Here is a 21,816-nt window from a genome sequence, read left to right as displayed (position 1 = left end):
ATGGTCGGGGGGAGGAACGGGTTTCCATGCTGAGTCTTGCCACCTGTTGCCTTTTTCATTCCAAGCCCCCCTTCCTCCCCACCCTCCACCCCAAGTTCCCCTCCCCACACAGCTCACCATCCCCAGTGGATAGGGTTGGGATCAGTAGTCACTTGCCAAATACCTTTCTAATGCTGTCACTAATTCTGCACAGACAGCATCTCTGAAAGCAAAAACAAATCTTTTCCAATGCATTGTCCTGCGTTTTCTACAAAAAGTGTTTAGAAATGCCTTTTCTTAGTTGAGTTAGATGGGAGGGACCACGCCATCGCCTCTACAAGAGTCAGCCCTAGGGAAGCCTGAAGCTGTGCCGAAAGAATCCTCTGCAAATCCATTGAAGCTGGCATTTGGCACTGGCACGGGCTAATTTTGTACTGGGGGTTACACATATACACACCCATGTCATTCTTCTTCATCTGCTACATATGGAAGGCTGCCCCAAGCTCCAGAGTGCCAAGGAATGTTTTACTAAAACCTCCAGACTTGGTTTGATTACGTTACTATGCGCACTGGGCTGTAGAAGTGGTAAGAGTGGTGCATGCTGCCAGATGAACTGGCATTAGCTAGATAGTCATCGGCTTGAGCCATAGTTCCACACTACTGCCCTGCTTCCATGAAAGTAGTAGGCTGTTCATGGACATGAGGTCATAATTTCCTCTTAATTAAGGTGTGCAAAAGGGATGGCATTGCTCTAGTTACATAGCTGTTGGGTTTGCCTGGAAGTCAGTCGGGAGTCTGGAGGAGTGCATTTTAACGGTACTGCTTTCAGTTCCTCGTGGACTCTTCAGGTGAAGTCATTTAGATCACAATTTTCAGGAGTGAATAATCATTTGGAGAAGCAGTCTCTAAGTTGCCAATTTAAGATGCCTTGAAGGGGACAGATTTTCAGAACACAAGACATTGGCAAGTAAGAGCCTTTCTTTCGTTGGCAAATAGACCTGGTTTTGAAGCATTTCAGGCTCTCAAAATGTTGCCATGCGTGTGTTTTACAGACACACCTGTATAAATACTTGTTTGCCCACAAAAATCACAGCAAGGTGTAAGGATGAAAAAATTTAATGCAAATACGAGCGATTACTAGTTATTGCAGCATGGTTCTGCCACGTTACTTAGAACCAGGTTGAATGGGAATATGGAAAGGTAGAGAGTTTGGAATTGGGGGGGGGGGGGGGGGGAGAATAGAAACTGAGGTGGTATGTTTCTCTTATTATTTCTAGTCATGATGCAGCATAAGGTCCAGAACCTTCTCCCTCCCTGCTGATGGATGTGTTTGTACTGGCAAGCCTTCAAGCTGGTATCCCCAGTGCACCAGTTAAACCAGTAGTTACCAATTTTTTTGCAAGCCACGCTGGGACTATAGGAATTTTATTCCTTCACAGTGTTGAAGGAAAGGGGTTTTGCTTGCCAAAGGGCTTTCTTATGCTTGAGGATGATTTATGGGCCAAGCTGAGCCACTTGTGGAAAAGGCAAAGCAGCTCTTGGCAGCACCCCCAGAATCCACTGCAGCTGTGGGGTAGTGAAGTCATCGGCATAACAACCACTGCAAACAGAATAACAAAGTCTGTTCTGTTCTCATTTAAAATAATCTTTCCAGTTCAGCAACCACATTAAACCTTACCTTTCTGCATACAAAAATAATAAAAGGCCGATGGTTCTCTGCAACATGGTGCGAATGTCTCACTTGTATTACTGCCTATACTCCTGCACCATCTACGCTTTGTCGGAGTATTTTAAATGAAGGAATGAAGCCCCATTATGTCATAGTTTGTGTCTGTCCCTTGTTTCCACTCCTTTGTTTGTCCTTAGGTTTAAAAAAGCAGAAAAAAAAACCCAGTCTGTCTTTTCTTTTAAACACAAAATTTTGCTGATTGCAAAATGAGTAATTCTGTCTTTGATTTTTCCTGCCTGTCTTTGTTTCAGGTCCCTTCAGATCCTCCTGCTTCCAAAAAGCCCAAAATAGATGACTCTGCTTCCCAATCTCCAGCTTCTACTGAGAAGGAAAAACAGTCCAGTTGGTTACGGTCCTTATCCAGTTCATCTAACAAGGTGACTGCTGAATATTTTGTAATCAAAAGAGAGATCAAATTAGCATATAGCATCACTCTACTGAAACCAGAAGAGAAAACGAGAGAAAGAACTTGCCCAGGTTTTCTAAATTAGTAACATTTCTACCCTTTTCCTAGTAAACATTGAGCTATACAGTCCTCCCAGTTTCCTTGCCGTCTTCCAGTGTTCACTGACTTTGATTGTGACAATGAAGTAAGCAATTCCTTCATGCCTTTGAGGTACAAGAATCCTGCAAGACTCAGGAGCCTTTTGTGGCCTCTGCAAACTACATATAACTTATTGGCAAAGAAAAACCATGAGGTTTTACATTAGTACAGTTCACCTCTTCCAGTGGAATCTACTAAGTAAGTAGGTCCTGGCCAGTGGGGGAGTAGATTTAGAGATAACAGAAAGTGTACTGAAAAGCATCGCTAGCACTCCATTGCTCGTATTCACTTATTTTCCTTTCCCCTCCTTCCCAGAGTATTGGCTGTGTCCATCCCCGTCAGCGTCTCTCAGCTTTCCGGCCCTGGTCCCCTGCTGTATCAGCAAATGAGAAAGAGCTCTCAACCCATCTTCCCGCATTGATCCGAGACAGGTAAGGAGACGTGAACTGAAGGGAGAATGGGGTTAGCAGCCTTGGAGATCTGTTTGACAGCAAGTTGCTTTATGTTTGTTCCCTTGCACTGTTAACTGGTGGCTTTGTAATTCAGTCAGTCAGTCAGGCCACTAGTATCAGATTAAAAAGCATTTGCAGCTGCAGTGTTTTAATTCGCAGAAGGGAAACAAAAAAAAGTATTGATATTTTGTGCATTCATTAAACAGGTTTTCTTAGGTGAAACATGCCATAAAAGTCTGAAATGAAGGCTGCCTCTATGAACTTATGATCATTTTGGGGTACAGTCATCAGAAGTTCTCGGGCTTCACTGTTTAAAGGACGACTGAGTTCCTCTCTTAGGGGCAGGTGGTCAGGGACCAGCCAGCTATTTCCAGGCAACTGCCAATTGGTGACTGCAGCAGCTCTGTAACACTGGCCGGTCAGCATGTTGCCAACACAGCTGCATGCTACCTCCTCTGTTGACAATACCAAAGGAAGATGAAGGACTGAACGGACAGCACAGGCTACCCCGTTCCCTCTTGATGGCCAGTGGTCCTGGAGGGGTCGTGGTAGAGCACACTGGGCAGGAGAGCCTGCGGAAGACTCCTCAGCTTGTAAGACCCTTCAGAAAGCTGATGCTGTAGGCCAGATTCTGCTCTTGGATAGGAACGTAATTAAACCGGTACAAGAATGAGTCACCACCCATAATAGGTGGGACTACTGGTGTCACAGTTAGAACCGAAAGTGTCAGGGCAATTTTACATTCCTTTGCCAGACTGGAACCGTTCCGTCTGAAAAATCTTTGTGCCAGATTTCTGCCTAAGGGTAGTGATTTCTTTGGAAAGTTTGACTAAAGTGGCCAGGTGGTTTTAGGGAGCGTTACGGAGAACATATTTTGCTGCCCTTATGAACAAGTTTCTTAGAAGCTGTGGGGATTGATTTTTAAAAAAAAAAAAAAAAAAAAAAAGAGAGGAAAAAAAAAGCCTACTGGCATATATCCTTGCTTTTAAAGAGGCTTTTAAATTAGGTATGGAGAGAAGGGCTAAACTGGTGTAAGAGTATGCCCTTGGTATCCCTGTGAGAAATTTGGCCAGTTTAAGTCTTGGGGGAAAAAACCCACCTTCAACAGGTTCAGGAGAAATTTTAACATGTAACTGAAGATTCATCATGTGGTAGATGCTGAATGATGTTGCAAAGGCAGTCTTTGCTACGTTTTTTGTAAAATTCTATGTATTTGACGTTACAATATTACTGTCCTTTAACATAGGTTTGTTGGTTTTTTTAACTGTGATTTTACATACATGCACTCAGATGCATGCTGTGTCCAAAAACTAGAGATACACAAGAATATGCTCCCGTAGCCTTTCTTAAGGAATTGCTGTTTCCAAGTTTATAAAACATTTGTGGACAGACAGAAGTAAAACCGTGCAGTTAGGTAAAACAGTAATGCATGAAGACCATGAGGAAACATCATTATAATATTTAGACTCTGGGAGATCTCATCTTTTTGGTGCTCTTAGAATATGTGGCACTTCAAATATCGTCCCTTCTGAACTGGGTGGAGATTAGCTGTATGAATCATCTCCGTGTTTAAATGAGTGCAAAACGCTAAGCAAATATATGGGCAGATTCTTAGCTGGTGTAAATCAATGGAACTTCACTGTCATTCCAGTAAGTGCTTTGCAGTTCCGGTGTAACACATGGATTGGGAAGCATTTTAAAGCCAAGAATATGACTATTTTCTCCTTCCTTTTGCCTCCCCCTCTAAAACAGTTTTTACTCCTACAAAAGCTTTGAAAATGCTGTGGCCCCCAATGTGGCACTTGCACCTCCAGCCCAACAGAAAATTGTGAGCAACCCCCCCTGTGCCACAGTAGTATCACGGAGCAGTGAGCCGCTGAGCAGCACTGTCCAGCCGCGGAAAAGAAAACTTGCTGCAGAGAACACAGCTATCCCAGAAGCAGCAGCCGCTGTTGCGGCCACTGTTACTGCCACTGAAGAGGATAAGGAATCAGAAGCAGAAATTGAAGTGGAAACCAGGGAAGAATGTAAGTGACAGTTATATCTGCCTTTATTTTGCTTTATTTGTGCCGGATTTTCCTCAGTAATCCACAGGAGATAGCTGTTCAACTTCTGTTGTGTTTTAAATATAATTCTGGAAGCCTAATAACTCAACAGGATGTAAAAATACAACCTTAAGTAATAATGAAAATCAAGAATGAAATGTAAGTTGGGGGGGTGTTTTCCTGGGAGAGGAACGTGCATCGACGAAAAGAAGCACCTGAACGAACCCCAGGTGTCCACTAACCCAGAGTCTTTTATTAAAGCAGGTAAATGTTGTGCAGAGGACAAAATGTATGTGGTGTTCACATAAACACCGATGGTTTGCTATCTGATCAAGAGCCTTCTATAAAAGCCTTTGTGGGATACACACAAATAGCCCGTAAAAATTCCAGAGCGCGCACACGTGCAAGTGTGGAATTTTGTGTCAGACAAAGAACGTGGTCACACATTTTCAGTACTGCATCCATGGAGTTGAATACAGAAAGCAGAGATCAAGAGCCAGTATGTTCTTGAACAGTATTCCGGTATCGGGCCTCTCAGCGAAAGACGAAGGAAGACACTGGTATCACCTCATTAATGTCACTTAAATAATTCTGCTGCTGCCCTCAGTATGTTCGGTCCTTACTCAGTGCGTGCAGTTCGTGCAAAAAGAAGAAATTTTGCCCACTGAAAACAGCAGGATCATGTAGGCTTCCCTGAAGAAATCTGTTTCTTCACACCCCATGGAGAAAACACTGTTTGTGACGTAAATTCCAAAGTCACAATTCAGGCAAATTGTAAGTTGGTGCCTTCAGTCAGTCAGGTTTGCGTTTTCATCACATTTCAAGTATCAAAGTATAAAACGAGTATTTTCCTTCTCCCATTTTTTTTCCATTGAATATTGAGTATCTCCTCTGTACAAATTGCCTCAGCATATTTTGAGGTACAGTAGTTTTAGACTTTTTTTTATTAATTTTCGATGTTTCTATTTTTCAGTCACCTCCTCCTTATCCTCGCTCTCCTCCCCATCCTTTACTTCATCCAGCTCTGCAAAGGACATGAGCTCACCTGGGATGCAGGCCCCAGTCACAGTCAACAGTTCATACGAGGTTGCGCCACATTCTGACTCTCACAGCAGTGGGTTGGAAGCTGAGCTGGAGCACCTACGGCAGGCCCTGGACAGTGGCCTAGATACAAAAGAAGCCAAAGAAAAATTCCTCCATGAAGTTGTTAAAATGAGAGTGAAGCAGGAAGAGAAGCTAAATGCTGCCTTGCAAGCCAAACGCAGTCTACACCAGGTAATGTTGAAAGACAGCTTTTTAGGTAGTCTCGTGTTAAAAAGAATTGCCTCATTTTTCCCAAATAGCAACGGCCTTTGCTGGGGTACTGTTTGTAAGTTCAGCCGGGATACCGAAGTGTACAGGAACCATTCCTACATTTTTAAGCTTGCCACCTGGTTTTGCCTTGGGGTATAAATCCATGGTTACCAAAATCAACATCTTTTCATTACTGAAAAAATCTTCTAGTCCAGCACAGTTCATTTTGTTTTCATTTCACTGAACTAGAAACGTTTCTGTCCTTTTGGAGGCTTTATCTGTAGTTTTAAAAATTTGTGAAAATCCTGCCGTTGCCCAGCTGAGGGAGAGTGTTCCTGGGACACAGAGACACTTGGCTGAAGCTCTGATGAAGAGCTGAACTACAGGGCTTTGTTAAGCATTCCATTAGCTGTGCTTCACTGAATGTTTTCTGCTTCATTCAGTGAAGAAGCTCCTTATTTCTGGAAATCCTTGATACATTGGTCATATCAAAGAAAGAGCGGTCAGACAAAAAAAGCTGCAGATAGGTACTGGCCATGAGCAAATCACAGTGGCTGAACAGAATGGCGGGTGAACTTTTTTTTTTTTTCATTTGAGCTGCGGCAAAAGTAGTACATAGAAATGGAAGATAGAGCTAATGTAGAAGATGAGCATGTCCTCTTCGAGTATTGTATGTGGAGCTGTAACCAAGCTAGAAAATTAATCCATTAATTAGATGCATCTGGGGTGCCAACTGTAAAATAAGGGCCTTATTTCATCTAGTGGGGGAGACGGAAAACCAGTACCTGTACTGTTGGTCAAAAGCAGGTATACAGTCTCGTTAGCTGGCACAGGGCATTTTGTTTCTTTGGGGAATGAAACAAAGGACAGTAGCTCACAGATGTGATTTGTGTCCAATATGACTGCTGTGTTTAAAAAAAAATAACCAACAAAAAACCCCCAAAAAATCCAATCCCCAAAACCGCAGTAGTAGATTCAAGTGTTCTACTAGCAGGCAGGAGGAGGTGAAAGAGAGATGGTATTAAGTGCGTGGATATGATCGCGATTAGAATTTTAACAAAAGTTTCTGCAAGAGCTGCAGTATAGCAAGCCAGTTTCTGTGCTGCGTACCTCTCACGTGAAGATGGCTCGTTACATACTAGCTGCAGCTCCAGGTCCCAGAGAAGGGAGGCCAAGAGCTGTCTTTTCAACTGAACCGCTCGTTGTCACCTTGAGCAAATCACTTCATTCCCTTGTGTTCCAGTAAATACATGTTTTATTTTATGTATTTAGAAGTAAATATTTATAAGTAATACATGTGTAAAGCTAATTTTTAAATATCTAAACTAAATACGCAGTGTGTACTTGAAGCAGGAATTACACGAAGTAGTCAATGAAACAGAATTGAGTGTTGAGGCATTAAATCAAGCAACATGTCAGAGCGAGAGGGACTAGGGTATCTGGCCATCATTTTCCGTTTGGGCAGCTGTGGGTTTCCAGTTCCACATACAGAGAAAGTACATGTGTGCACGCTTCCAAAGGCAAGGCTGGGCTAACAATGGCCTGGCTGGGAAGTGAGATTGTCAAAAGAGTGAATTTCCCATGACCCGACTGCAGTGTTACTTAACAGAAACACGTTGCTGTGAGGGTTTGACTGTGACAGAGAGGAAATGCTGCTTCTGGGGAAAAAAAAAAATTGAACTTTACTTTCTAATTTAACCATTTAGGAGACAAACCTTTAGTGAGCCACGTTTTTGTGCTTAAGATGAGCATGTCTTTTAACAACAGCTTTTTTAACAGCTTAGGAGTTTCTTTCTTTGTACCATTTAGGTTCCTTATCATTACCGCTTCAATTAATGGCTCTCTCTTGGATTTGAGATTTCAAGGTAGCGGCTTCTATTAAGAACCCGGACAGCGAGAGCGGCAGTTTCCAGAGCAAAGCATGGTTTCAATTTAGCTTAAGGTTTTAGCCTGGAGTTTTCCAGATGTTGTGACAGAGCAGGCCGTTGGCTGGTTGCCAGGAGACTGAGGGCTACACACCAGTTACCTGTAGCAAAACAAAAGCACCTAGAGTTGGAAAGAAGATACACAACTTGGTTTTTCTCATAGTTGCCTTAAGTGGATTTTCTGCGGGCTTGATAAAAGGGAACTGCTTATGCTGATTTCTTCAGCAAGTAGTAAACTTTCTTGTTCAGCTTTGCTGTACACAAAGGGCATTCACAAATTGCTTTTATCACAACGTTGTGCATCTTCAGTGCCTTCAATTAAAGCGCAGGCATTACAGTTGGTTTGTTTGAAACTTTGAGCTAGTGTAGAGCACATTGCTAGTAGCTCTCTCCAACTGCAGTTCATCTTTATTCAGTCACAGATGGTCACAGCTATTTTGCTTGACAAAGCAAAATGTGGCTGTAGCGTATAGCTTTTTATTAGCCAAGAATTCAGGGTATCTTGAGTGTCGATTTAAAGGAGAAGAGCTTGTACAAAGTTCAGAATGAGGTTGAGACGTGAGCCGCCTTGGTCATTACCAACAGAAGGTGGGAATTTAGTTTGGATCGCTTCCTTTTTACAGTCCTGTTTCCTTGCACTAATTTTGTCTCTGCTCCTCAGTTCTCACAAGTTAACTGCTTTCGTATTCTAGGAGCTGGAGTTCCTACGAGTGGCTAAGAAAGAGAAACTGAGAGAAGCAACAGAGGCGAAGCGCAACTTAAGGAAAGAGATAGAACGTCTGAGAGCTGAGAATGAGAAGAAAATGAAGGAAGCCAATGAGTCTCGGATACGACTGAAGAGGGAACTGGAACAAGCCAGGCAGATCCGGGTGTGCGACAAGGGCTGTGAAGCAGGCAGGCTCCGGGCCAAGTACTCAGCCCAGGTAAGACCCGAACACTGAAACCTGTAATAGCAAGTAAGCTTACTCTTTCTGCAGTTTTCAGGGTTGGTTCAAGTGTCTGTCTGTCTGTCCTCTAATGCCAGTGGCCTTGTTTTGTCTAATTTGATACAAGTCCAGCTCGTATCTATAGACTGCCTCTGCCCCCGTCATGTCAATTGACAACCCTAGTCCTAATGCAAGGTGTTACCGACTTGCCTGCACTCCAACCACCTCTGTCAGTCCCACAGTTCTGCCTAGAACTTTGCACATTTGGCAGTTGAAAAATCACCATTTACAGAGAAGTAAGACAAAGGCTAGACATTATTTCAGTTCCGCTAATACCCTGTTGGCACTGCCAATGCACAGCGCTCCATTTCAGTACTGTAAATATTAGGCAGAGCCACTCTCTCTAATAGTATTTTTCCTTGAAGAGATCAGTTCCCATAAATCTGGGCTATTTAAGACAAGAGAAGAAACCAAGGCCCATCAATAAGCAAACTGCAGTGCTGGGAAGGAGTGATGTTTAGAGGAGTTGTGAAGCACAAGAGCAGCAAATGGGCAGGTCTAAGAAAAGACTTCCAGTTAGATCTCAGTGAAAGTTCTAGGAATGCAGGAACATGTTGTTACAAGCAACACGTATGCTTTAAGCTTTCCACCTAAAAATCCCTCCCCGCCCTTTCTGCATCAGATTCTCTTGCAATAAAAGATTCTGAAGTTTATTTAAACCATCCAAAGCCAAGCGAACCCAGAGCTCAGGCTGCACATCCTTAAGTCGCCTTGTTGTGTCTTGGTGTTGCAGGGCATGTGGAATGCAAGGTCATCCACTGTTCCTAGCCCCTTGAAATGACCCAGCATAACAGGCTGAGCCGAGAGCAGAATGGCAGCCTCCTGGATTTCCGTGAGAAACAGCCCTGAAGAGGAATCCATTGCATGCCCTGCCTTTCCCTTCCTCCAATAAAATGATCCCAGTTGCCCAGTAATGCATTTCCTATAAAAGGGCATGGTCCCACACCCATTGTTAACCCCCTCCACCCTGCCACGGAGAGGGGCTCCCAAACAGCCCCTCTCATTAAGGCTAACTCCTCTCCTTGCCACAGCTGCCTCCCCTGGAGTCTTGTTCTGACCTGCTCCCACCTAAATATCCCGCTGCCAACCCGCTGTCCCCACCACTGCTTCCCAGGCTAAAAGCCTGGCTCAGAAACGCATGAGAAGGCAAGGGTCAGCAAGCGTTAGCAGCAGGAGGGCTCTGAAAAATGGGGCACACTTGCCCAAGTCAAAACTCCTACAGCAGGGATATAGCGCTTACATGCAAATGCAACGTCGGTGTCGTACATTTGCGAGATAGATTAAAAAGCTAAAGGGGCCTCTTCGTGTTCACTGTAGCAACTTTCCTGCCAGGCATGTTGTTAAGCACACGTGCTTCGTGAACCTGTTGTTATGCCGTAAAGCGTGAGCTGCCAATATTTGGTGTGGTCACTTTAAGGAGGGGGCTGGGGTGGGGGGGAAGAAAAAGCACTAGCAATCAGAAATTCTTCTAACAACTAACTCCAGGCTCTCAATAACGGGAAGGGGAGTGGTCCGCTTGTACCACTATGAGACACGTCTAACCAGGAGACCAGAAGCAGGAAATGATGCGGGCTTCCTCTCTAGCATCACAGGATGTCTCACTGATAAGAGGTGTCCAGACTAAACATAACCAGATTGAGAGCTGCTGTGCTGGGCGTTACCAGCAGTCGACTTCCACTCGGAAAAAAAAAAAAAAAATAAAAAAAAAAAAACCAAGGCAAGAGCAAGCACAGATAAAAAGTAGATGCCATATGTACCAAATAGAGCTTTGCGAATCTGCAGGTGTGTCCTCCCTTGCTTTGTGATATGCATGACGGTTTTTGACAATGTGGATTTTCAGTCTCCTAACACATTTCCCTCCCTGGGAGGGAATAAATGAGGTTTCCTAATACGGCAGGCTAAAATCCCCTCAGAAAGAACTCACGTTGCTGAATATTCTGCCGCTTTGTCTTTTCTAATAGAAGCCACTAATGGCACAGTCGCAGCAGTATCAACTGCAATGTCCTGTTGTATGTATTTAGGCTGCCGTTACAGCACCAGAGTGCAGTGCCGCGGCGTAAGGACGCTCATTAAGCCCCGAATGCACGAAAGCTGTTTTAGTGCTGTGCCTGGGCAAAATGTCACCTGGCAACTAATGTCGCAGGGTCTGGAACAGTTGCTTCGTTTAGCAACTACCGCAGCAATTTCTGCATGGCACGCACTTAATAGAGAAATACCTTAAGTAACTTCAAAGTCTGAGTTTTACAAGATGTCAGTATGACTTAAGAACTGAAGTCATGTGAGAAATTTTAAAGTAAAGCTTTGTACATCCCTTTTATGTTTAATTTGGAGCACACACAGGAAGTTTGTCACTTAGGTTGTGTTCATCCCTTATTATTTTTGAGGAAACCACAATTCTCTAGACAGGCTTAGTCGGAGAGAACGAGCATTAGACAAGCGTGAGAGGAAATACAACACATTCAGGGGTGTAAATGTCTTTGTGTCAGCTTAAAGTATTAGCTGCTTAATACCTATTGAATATATCAGGGTGGTTTAGGCCTTTCTTTTTTCCTGCCTTGATACCAAGATCCAAATATGGATGGGGTGGTGGGTTAGCCTTCATTTTAGGCCAAACCATACGAGTTTTCCTTTCCTTTGTTAAATGGCACTCTTTGATAACTGCTAATCTTACCTGTTTGTGGCCTAAAATTGCGTATTTCAAACGGGTGCAGTTTTTCTCATGTTTCCACCCTTGAATAGTGGGGCTTTTCTCTGCCTTTGTTATCAGTAAGCACAAAATAGGAAGATGGACTACTGAGGCCTGTGGGGAGGCTGAGGCCATCTGCGTGTCTTGCTGTAAGTTGGAAAAAAGACTGTTAGATCTCAGCAAGTGAGCTCTTCTAAGGCTATTTGGAGCATGTATTTCTTTAAGTCCATTTCTGTCCAAAGTTACTACATATTAGGACCTGTTCAGTCCTATTCCTGCCAGCTGCTTTCTTAGGAGATGAAATGGTGCTAATTTTCACTGTTGCTTGGAGAGTTTCTGCTCATTCAGAGGACTCGCTGTGTCCCAACTTTCTCTCATCCATATCCACAATCCCCTTGCCCTCTACACCCTACCTCCACATCCTCCTTGTCCGTCTTGCCTCCTTACAGTTGCTTACGTTCAGTACGAAGGCTGCAATGGCTCTTGTACAAGAGGATGCTGCAGTAGCTCGTTGGACGTTAATCTATAGCTGAGACGTGGGCCTGTTACGTAGGCAACTGAGTTAGTTTGTTTCTTGTCGCTCACGTGAATAACCGCTGTAAAAGATCTGAAAGGAAATTGCCTGCGCAAACTTTGCTTGTAGGTTACTTTGCCTAAAGAAATAACAGGAATGGGTTAAGACGTACGGTGTCCAGCGTTCTGTTATACAAAGGCACTCTTAACTATTCTGGTTTTCACCCACCTTTCTGGAGCTTAAGCCACCAGAAATATTTAAGAATGTCCAAGCTAAACAGTTCATGCACTGCACTTGCGTAATTGTACAGTAGTGTATGGAAAAACATAGAAAAAGGGGAATTTCTTCCTCACCTCAACTTCGATAATCTTATCTCTGGAAGTATGTGGTTGTATTACTCTTCTCACTTTGTGCTAAGACATTAGTTTGTGTTAAAGTCTACAAAATCACAATGGAACTGAAATACTAAAATAGTTTATTATGTTTCTTAATTTGCTTTTCTCTAGATTGAGGACCTACAGGTTAAGCTTCAGCATGCAGAGGCTGACAGGGAGCAGCTCCGAGCTGACCTGATGCATGAAAGGGAGGCTCGGGAACACTTGGAAAAAGTAGTCAAGGAACTTCAGGAACAACTGTGGCCTAAATCAAGCAGTCAACCCAGCAGTGAAAACACAACAAGCAACATGGAGAACTAAACCACCACCACATCATCTAATACACCTACAGAATGACATATATGCACAGTAAGGGAGGATGCGTGGGGTACGTGTGTAAGTGCATGTGTGAGTAGTTGTGTCTTGGCACACAGATCCGTGAATATGGATTCTTACTAGGTGGAAGGCCAATGTTACTCTTTATAACAGAAGCACTGAATTACGCCTCTTTTTTTTTTTTCCAACCCATATAGCACAACATCTTACTGTGCCTATAAAACACAAAGTGTTTATAAACAAAATACTTTTAAGTCCACAGCAAATTTTCTACTGGCAAACTCCAAGCAAGCAGCATCGTCCAACTAAAATCAGAGTAAAAGGCAAGCATGGCAGTGTTTTTATGTTGCCCTTCTGCCTGTTGGAACATTTTGGAATTTAAAAACAAACTTTTCTTATAAGCTATTTAAAATAATTCATTACACAGACTTGGTATTAAAAAATTAACAAGATTTTTATAATGAACCTGTAAAAGCAAAACAAAAAAAAAACCTTCAATGCACAATTTTTAATGACTTGTTACAGGCTTTGGGATTCTTAACGTAGAAGCCCTCTGGTGATGATGCCATTTCATTAGCAGTTTTCCAGCCATCTAGGAAGCCGTCACAGTTTTAATCCCGTCACGTGGTTGTATGAGAATTTCAGAGTGCTTTTCAAAGTTGATTTTTTCTGTAGAAAGAATTATCTTCATTTCCTGTCCTGAACACAAGAAGAAAGGAAGATGCAGGATTGTCAAGGGGGTGGGCGGGGGGACGAGAAGATGTACGCTTTAGAATTCCAAACCCAGCCTTACAGACTTCAGTGTTTGCAAATCATGCCATCTTTTCTAAAGACATCTTCATTAACTGATGTGTTCAAAAGACTCACTTCATCCAAGAGCACTTCAGCTTTAGGAAAAGAAAGAAGGAAATAAAGGAAGGAAATGGATGATCGGTTGAGAAATAAAGCAGAAGACACATGCGTTTTGAAGTCATTCTGAAATCTTTACTTCAGCTTTCAGTTTTCTGGAAAACTCGTCTTTGTTGCACCATCTTACCATAAATTCAGTATTTACCTGCTTTTATTATAAACCATCAGTCAGGATTTCTGTGCCCAAGGAGAGTGCAACATTGCATTATCAGATACTACAGAAAAGAAAAACATTTTTGCTGCTGTGAATAAGCCTACATCTTTTTAAAAAAACAAAACAAAAACAAAAACTTTTTTGTTTTTAAAAAGAGCAATTACTTTAATTTTGGGATCCAAGCCGCAGCCCCGGAATAAAAATGCAGCACGCCATCACTTTGTCTTATTGTTGTTGTTGTTATTGGTGGTGGTGGTGATTTTTTAATTTTTTTTTTTTTTTAAACTGCACTTTGTCACAATCTTACTCTGCATTTTATTCCACGTTTCTAAAGTTTACAAGTCAAGCATTCTAGATTCTACCCTGCCTAACAGATGTGAAAATCATCAACCCCATTTTCCACCATGTGACACCTTGCCTCATCATTTACATGTATGCAGTGAGGATTCAGCAGGTACCGAATGCTGCCAAATACGAATTCACCAGACCAGTGCGCTGCTGGTTGAGTTTTAAACCTGTTTTGCGTGACTTTGTATCTAACAGCAGCTGGGAAGCAGTCGAGATGCTCCCGGAAGTGCTTAAAGAGAGCTGGTGCTTTACTGAACAAGAGAAAAGTTATTTTCACCCGTAAACACTCACCTCTTACACACTCAAGCGTATCGGCATAAAGTGAAAATTTGATCTGGGGCTGCAGACGTGCCTTCCAGCTCATTTTTCCTCTCAGCATCTTATACAGGCAATGCTGACACTTTTTTTACCTTAAAGAATAAAAACGGAAAAAAAAAAAAAAAGAAAAAAAAAAAGAAAAAAACCCCTATGCATCATCATACACAGAAGTTATTCTAAACGAAGAAACATATTTCCAGTAATCTTTATTTGCTTTTGGACATTAATGCAAACTATTTAATCTTAAAAATTATTTCCCAGTAGACAGAAAGCGGCTTCCAATCCTAAAATTATAGTATTTACTTACATTAGAGAGATATTTTTTTTTTTTAAACAAGAGCTGTTTGCTTGAAACCATTATGATAACCATTATAATAACTGTGAGCATTAACAAAGAAGTTCATATATATGTTTTAGGTACAAAAAGAAGAAATATGAAAGGAGTACAATTACTGGGACAATGTAAAACTGTTGGGAGCAAGAAAGAGTTATACCAAGTAAATTACATGAAACTGTCCGTTTATACAGGGGTTTGCCCTTGTGTGTTTGGGATGCTGGAGACTGAGTCTAGATGCAGGTCTCCTCTTCTAAAGTGCAATGCAAAAGGAATTTTGATTATGCTTAAGCAGGTTTTTTTAATGTGGGGTTTTTTTTTTTCTTCTTTGTATGTTTTTTTTCTGCGATTATTAAATCATATGCATGGAATTAAAATCTCTGCCATACGTATATTCATTAATGGGCATTATTACTGTCTTATGTAAAGGGTTTATTTTGTTATGCAGTATGCATAAAAATGTTCTCAGCCTTATGATTTCCAGATCTGTATTATTCACGTATTTCTTCAAGGGAAACTAAATAATTTTAGCTTTAGTTGATCATTGTGCATTTCAAAAGCCTCATATGCTATGCTTTACTGCCATGTTAAGAAATTACACATAGAACAAATGTATTCCCACCCCCACTGCCAGCTTCTTTGAAGCCTTACGTCTTAAGTTTTGTTTGTTTGGGTTTTTTCCCCTGAGCTTTGATTGCATCTCACCCCTTAGGACTCAACACAAAATGGCAACATGTCCTTCTCTGTGTTTTTCATAGGAAAAGCGGCCCACTTACCTGCAGCACCTGACAGTTTGTCTTTCTTGTGCGTCTAGGGGAGCATGCTGATTCACTGGCACAATTTCTGCTGTGCATATGATGCTTTTATCCTCCAAAATTAATGAAATCTGCATTTTTTCAAAGGAAAAAAACAGAACAGTAAATAGGCTTATCAATAGTAAATAGTCTCGTCAAACAAGCAGCATCACCTGTGCTTCACATCCAACAGGGATAAGATTTGCAAGAAAGAAGTCCCCAAAATAAAGTCACAACTATTGTTACAAACCCATGGTTTCTTCTTTCACCATGCATGATGGTAATTCGATGAAGTGTAAATGAACTTCACATTGTTTGAGGTTAAGACTCAACAGTATTTGATCCTTGGGAGTGAAAACTTCCTAGTAAAAACACTTCTATAACTTACGATTTAAAAATCGGTAAGATGAAATAAGGTGCAAGACGACTGAGAACAAACATTCTACACCAGCAGTTAATCAGTAGGACAGGTTTACAGCATAGGAGTCTATCTTAATTAATTTTGTCTTTCCTAAATACATTTTAAACAACAAAGTCTTTATTTCTGCAGAATATATAATTTAATTCAGAATTCCTGTGCATGTAATTTATTTTAAAATTGTCAGAAGATGGCCACAGAGACACTAATCCTAGAAAAGGGCTGTCAAAACAGTGGGAGTCTTCGGCGGGGGGGGGGGGGGGGGGGGGAATTCGTGAAGGTGCTTAAGGTGAGGGAGTTCTGTGTGTAATTTCTCTGTCTGCAACACTTCAGGAAAACAACTGTTAGCCCGTTCAGATGGAACTGCTTTCCTTTTGACTTACCGTGGAGTCCCTGCTGCATTCCATTTGCACTCCAGCCTGTGAGTGTAGGAATTGTAAAGTCACATCTTCTCATTTCATCTGCTCTTTAGTTTCCTTTAAGAAGTTAAAAGGGAGAAGAGGTGTTTCATACAGGCTGTTGACTCTCCCTGTACTTAAAAATATATTACTTAATACTTGTATATTCAGTTTAATTACTCATTGTTTCTATTACTGAAAGAAGACTTAACGAAGGGAAAAAAAACCAACAGCAATAACATTCATATCTATGGAGCAGCTAACTAGTATACATAATATTCTGCTTTTCAAACAGAACTAGCCAATGTAAAAAAAAAAAAAAAAAAAGTTAAAAGTAAATTCAACATGTAAATACTTTTTTTCATTTTACACTGTTGTATTATAAGTGTATATGGTGTTTACTTTTTCAAAACTCTTTCTTACCTGGTAGTTGTCTTGTTTTATGAGTTGTGTTTTTAACTAAGAAGAACCTTTGCTGTCTGTTAGGAAAAACAAAACAAAATCTTTTTGCAAGTTTTAAATGTGGGTTAACCTTTCTCCATCATTTGCATTTTATTTGTCCTTATTTTCACTGTAAAGTATTTTATTACCAAAAGATTGATTTTCTTTCCATTCTGCCCTCTCATCAGTCCATGTGTTTTTGAGAGAAGTATTTTGTTGGTTTGGTTGTTGTTTTGTTTTTGGTTTTGTTTTTTTTCTTTTTTTTTTTTTTTTTTTTTAATCAAAAGAACTCACAGAAATGACATTTTTTCAATTGAAGAAAAATAAATCTTTACATTTATAATAGCCAATAGCATTTCAGCACATTTTTGTTATCCTGGTCTCTCCTATGCTGCTGCTAATGACAATATTATGACTTACTCTACTATTCTAGAACTATTTTTATGTAAGTAATGTATGCTTTCTTGTTTATAAATGCCTGATTTAAAAAAAAAATAAGAAAAAAGCTTGGCATATTTATCTATTTCGCTGTGTACCTTGATAGTCCTTTTCCACCCCCTTTTCCACATCCCCTCCCCTTGAAGCAGATAATATTGTAAAATAAAGGACTTTATGAGATTATGTATGAAAATAGCTATGCTTATATACCACAGTGACTGAATGTACAGTGTATAGACGCATTACCTAAAATAAAATTGTTTGTCCAGAAAAAAATAAATAGCTATGGTATGGTTTTTGAGTTTTCTGTGCTTGCAGCTGTGGCCTAATTGCTCAGGACAGGCAAACTTCAGAGACCGTACAGCTACCTGAAAAAGTGCTGGGTACCTCTGTTGGAAAACTCCAGACTTCTTAATTTTAAGTTAAACACCACAAACATACAGAAACTCTGCTGCACACGTGCACACAGATAACCGCTGGATCCTGTCATTTGCCTTATATTCATTTCCCAGGTCGCGCATGTATATGTAGCTAAAGCACCAACAGAGGTTAACAGCAAGAATAGTAAAAACCACTGCCTTACTTCGGTGCTGGGAAGGAAATCCAGACCACAAAGATGCTCCTGGGCAAGAGCCCTGTTAATTGAACATGAGGCTGTGGGCTGGTGGAATTGGGACGCTCTCGAACCACCCCAAGAAAAGGCTTAAGACAGGGACCGCTGCGCAGCCTGCTGCGGCCTGGCGCTGACGGGCGAGTGGAGCGAGCGGGCCGCTGGCTTACGCGGACACGCGCAGACGCGGACTGTAAGGCTAGCGTCAGTCCGATGTCTCCACGTGACGTGCCACCTCAGAAGTCTGATGACAGAAAAACTCATTATTACATGCTAATACTACCACATGTATATTTACTGCATGCATATCCAAGTCAGGTCTAACCCTTTTCAGCTTGCAAGCCAGTTTCCAGTTTTGAGATCGTCTACCGTATCCACGTATTCATCCTCTAACAGTCACGCGCACCCCCCCCCCCCCCCCGCTAATAACAAACCCCATTTTATCTATAGGTGGAAGTAGCATTAAATTCTCTTGGAGGGAAGCTCGGATTTCCCGCCGTGTTTTTTCTTTTCTGGCACACCAAAACCAACAAGTCTGCCTTATCACCCTCAGTGTGCTGAGGCACATTAACAACCTGAGGCTGACAGTCAGAACAGCACACTGTTTCCCGGACAGCCCAGTAAAAAGCCTCTCTAAGGCATCATTTAAACAGACAATCGTTTTCGGGTCTGCACGTGACAATATTGTAAGGAGAATGGCATTTAATTGGAAACGATGCATGCCACTTTGTGGGGAAATTCTAACAATGAAGTGAAGTTTCTTTTGAATAGTGAGAATTGTAAGCATATAAAAGTTTGTACCAGGTCAAAGAAGAAGAAATACAAGAGGGGAAAAATGCAAAAAGCAGAAGATGGAAACATATGTTAAAGTAATTCTCTCATGGTTTTCTGAGAAATGGCTGCAGAATTTCCACAGCTCTGGTACATTTCTTAACATGCCCTTGTAAAACAGCGGAAAAGCCAGAGAATGATTGAACAGCTTAAAAAAAAAATCTCTACTTCATATTTCTGACTCACTGCAGCCTTGCTTTCTAAGGGACTGATTTATTTCCTGTTTCTACCACCTGGATATTTACAGTGGGCAAAACCAGGCTGAGCTGCTGAATCTTTCTCTGGAAGGTGAAATTCGGTCAATGTTCCTGGCCTGTCGCACCGATACAAAGCTTTAGCCGTATTCCTCCAACATACCCCAGAATATCACTTGTCTATTGGCTTTTTCTTCTCCCCCTTGCCCCCTTGTCGACAAAACAAGCAGAGACACAAAAAGCTGTAAGCTTTGCTTTGGGAACTTTGCTCACAAATGATGCTGGAACTACAGGCTTGAAGTCTAAAGCCTTCTGTTTCGTGAGGAGCTCTTGGACCGACATCAGTATACGCTGCATTCCGTATGGAGAGTGCGGAGCAATACCCCTCTCGCTCTTGGTTTTGCTAGAACTGCCTGTGACGGTGTTCGATTATTGTACATTACAAATGAGTTTTCTTCAACACGGACAAACTGCAGCAAAGCACCTAGTTCTAGTCACCGTTAGGCCTACATCACAAATCAGCCTAAATTCAAAATGCTTACCACAGAAAAGTCAGATCCCTTCTCCATTCTTTCTTTCTTCAGCTGTTGTATTAAAACCCTATAGCCCAAAAGAAAACTGTTCAAACAGAGACTCTGATTCTGTTTTTTCTGCTGTAAGCTGCCTGGTCCTATGCTAAAGAGTCTCTCTAGCTAAAATCTCATTTTGTAGCATACTTACAGCCCATGAGTTTCTGGCACCTGTATTGCTTTCTTCACTGCTCTACTCTAATTCCTTCTGCCAACAGGTAGCATAGAACTGCCCGTGAAAGCAGAGTTCATTACCAAAAACACTTCCTACCTATCTGTGACTCCAATGGACACTTAGGAGTATTGGGAATCAAATGCATCATTTCCTTCTCCCACTCCCAACAGGGAGAAAAATCAATCAATCAATCAATCAATCTGTGCATTTGCTGGAAATGAAGAGACATGTACAAGCCACAACAGCCCAGGAAGCGTTGTAGAGACTGATTTGGTTTTAGAGCAAAGGGTTCCTATAATAGCTTGATAACAAAAACTTACCTTGGAAAAAACTTAGAAGACAGTAATAAGATAATGACAAAGTGTTAGAAGTTAACTTCATACAGGTTGTATATAATGTCTTCTGACACAATTAATTTGAATGTACACAAAGAAATCTGTCTGAAGGACCACAGGTGAATTGACCCATTAATATTTCCGAAAATTGAGAACCAACGCAGATGCAATTCCTGGAGGTCGTAAGTGAACGGAGAGTAAGGCTGGAATCTGCAAACACTAACTAAAGTATCCAAGTAAGTGCATAGAAGCTGTCCGGCTTTTTCAACTTACACTTGTGCGTTTGGCGTGTCTAAAGCCTTAAAGAATGTGATGCAACTGCATTAGTAATACCTGCCCCCAAATGACTAGCAGCAATATGGTGTTTTCACCCATTTTTGGTACCAAGTGGAATCAATACGGTTTTAAGTCTAAACACAGGTCCATATCCTTCACTTGTAAAAAGATCTTGTGCCCCCATATACAATTCACATACATGTCCTTTCACTTGTACATCTGTTACTACGATTTTGGTTTCTAAAATCAAAAACAAAAGTTCAAATAACTTTTCTCTATTGACAATTATCTTCTGTATTTAAAGTATGCAACTGACAAATCTTTCCAATTTTCCGATATACTTAAGCGATACACTTCAAGTAACTTTGTTCCACAGATTTTGTACACAAAGCACAGGTCTGAAGAGACCAGATTGCCAGTTACTTTCAGGAAGACCAGCTGTGTTTCTGTCAGCACATCACATTGACATTTTCTTTGAAATTTCTAGTATCTTTGGAAATACCCCATTCTGGAGCAAAACGGCTTTAAAGAAAGATAGATATTCTCATATCACAAGGGGCAGGAGTTGCACTCCTAGCTCTTTAAACAATTCACCAGCTCATTTTCTTAACTTGAAATAGTAGAATTCCTTCAGTTAGGAACATGGGGGAAACTTCATTTACCATTCTACTGCATAGCAGTAAATTAACTCAAATTCACATAGATACAGATCCTACTACCCCTACCTACACTGATAAAAGAACACTTCAAAATCATTATGCAAGGAGACAAAGACAAGATACAAATTTTTCCAGACCATGAAAATGGCTTCAAGCTCACTCGACATCCAGTGCTAAAACAGTACTGTTGTAGGCCAACGTTTTGTACAAAAGCAACCCTTCCTGGCAGGAGAATGAGAATTCCCCCATGAGAACGGGTTGTATTTTTGCCATTCTCGACAGAACTGCATCTGTATCAGCCCTGGGTTAGTGCCAGTTGCCAACTCGGGTAAGAAGGACGTAGCGCTTCTAGAGTTTTCAAAAGGATTTAGGAGTAAACCTTGTTTGTTTTAGTTCCTTTCTAAAGTTAGCTGAGGCTAACTTGGAAATAAGGCTTGGCCTCACACATGGAAATCTCTGATGCCTGAATCCAGCTATCCAGTCCTATTGGACACCTTCCTTATTCTTGGACTATCCCTTTTCAGCTATCCCAAATTTATCTGGCTACTCTGTATTCTAGGAGCTTTCATTTAACTGACCTAGATTACTAGCACAAACACACAAAGCAAAAAAATGGGTATTTCATTTGCCTCCTCCACTGTCCCGAACTCAAGACTTTCAGATGGGAGATGCATACCTGAGATGACTGTCACAGATCCCCACGGAGCTATGAGTAAATTTTGGCAAAACTTGAAAAGATCCACAAAATTGCT

The 21,816-nt window shown here is 41.4% G+C and overlaps 2 protein-coding genes across 4 annotated transcripts in view; one reads left to right on the top strand and one right to left on the bottom strand.

Annotated features, from left to right (window-relative positions):
* Window positions 1–17,695, top strand: part of SKI (SKI proto-oncogene) — a 148,127-nt gene extending 130,432 nt beyond the window's left edge. For 2 of the 3 annotated variants that reach the window (XM_030018919.1, XM_030018920.2), the window contains 6 exons: window positions 1,960–2,085; window positions 2,568–2,683; window positions 4,457–4,731; window positions 5,723–6,024; window positions 8,660–8,890; window positions 12,660–17,695. In XM_030018919.1, the coding sequence (XP_029874779.1) occupies window positions 1,960–2,085; window positions 2,568–2,683; window positions 4,457–4,731; window positions 5,723–6,024; window positions 8,660–8,890; window positions 12,660–12,848 (1,239 nt within the window). In that variant the 3' untranslated portion in view covers window positions 12,849–17,695. Of the gene's footprint in view, window positions 1–1,959; window positions 2,086–2,567; window positions 2,684–4,456; window positions 4,732–5,722; window positions 6,025–8,659; window positions 8,891–9,686; window positions 10,642–12,659 lie in introns of those variants that run through there. The other variant, XM_041124160.1, reaches the window with a different exon arrangement.
* The window catches only part of LOC115343224, a 182,580-nt gene continuing 177,330 nt past the window's right edge, over window positions 16,567–21,816 (bottom strand). The window contains exons 12-13 of the mRNA XM_041124170.1: window positions 16,960–17,015; window positions 16,567–16,614 (exon numbers count right to left, since the gene is read on the bottom strand). Coding sequence (XP_040980104.1) covers window positions 16,992–17,015 — 24 coding nt within the window. The 3' untranslated portion in view covers window positions 16,567–16,614; window positions 16,960–16,991. The remainder of the gene's footprint in view (window positions 16,615–16,959; window positions 17,016–21,816) is intronic.

This window comes from Aquila chrysaetos, chromosome 6, assembly GCF_900496995.4.
Source record: "Aquila chrysaetos chrysaetos chromosome 6, bAquChr1.4, whole genome shotgun sequence".
NCBI lineage: Eukaryota > Metazoa > Chordata > Aves > Accipitriformes > Accipitridae > Aquila > Aquila chrysaetos.
The sequence above is the reverse complement of the archived record's forward strand: the minus strand, read 5'-3'. Positions and strand labels throughout refer to the sequence as shown.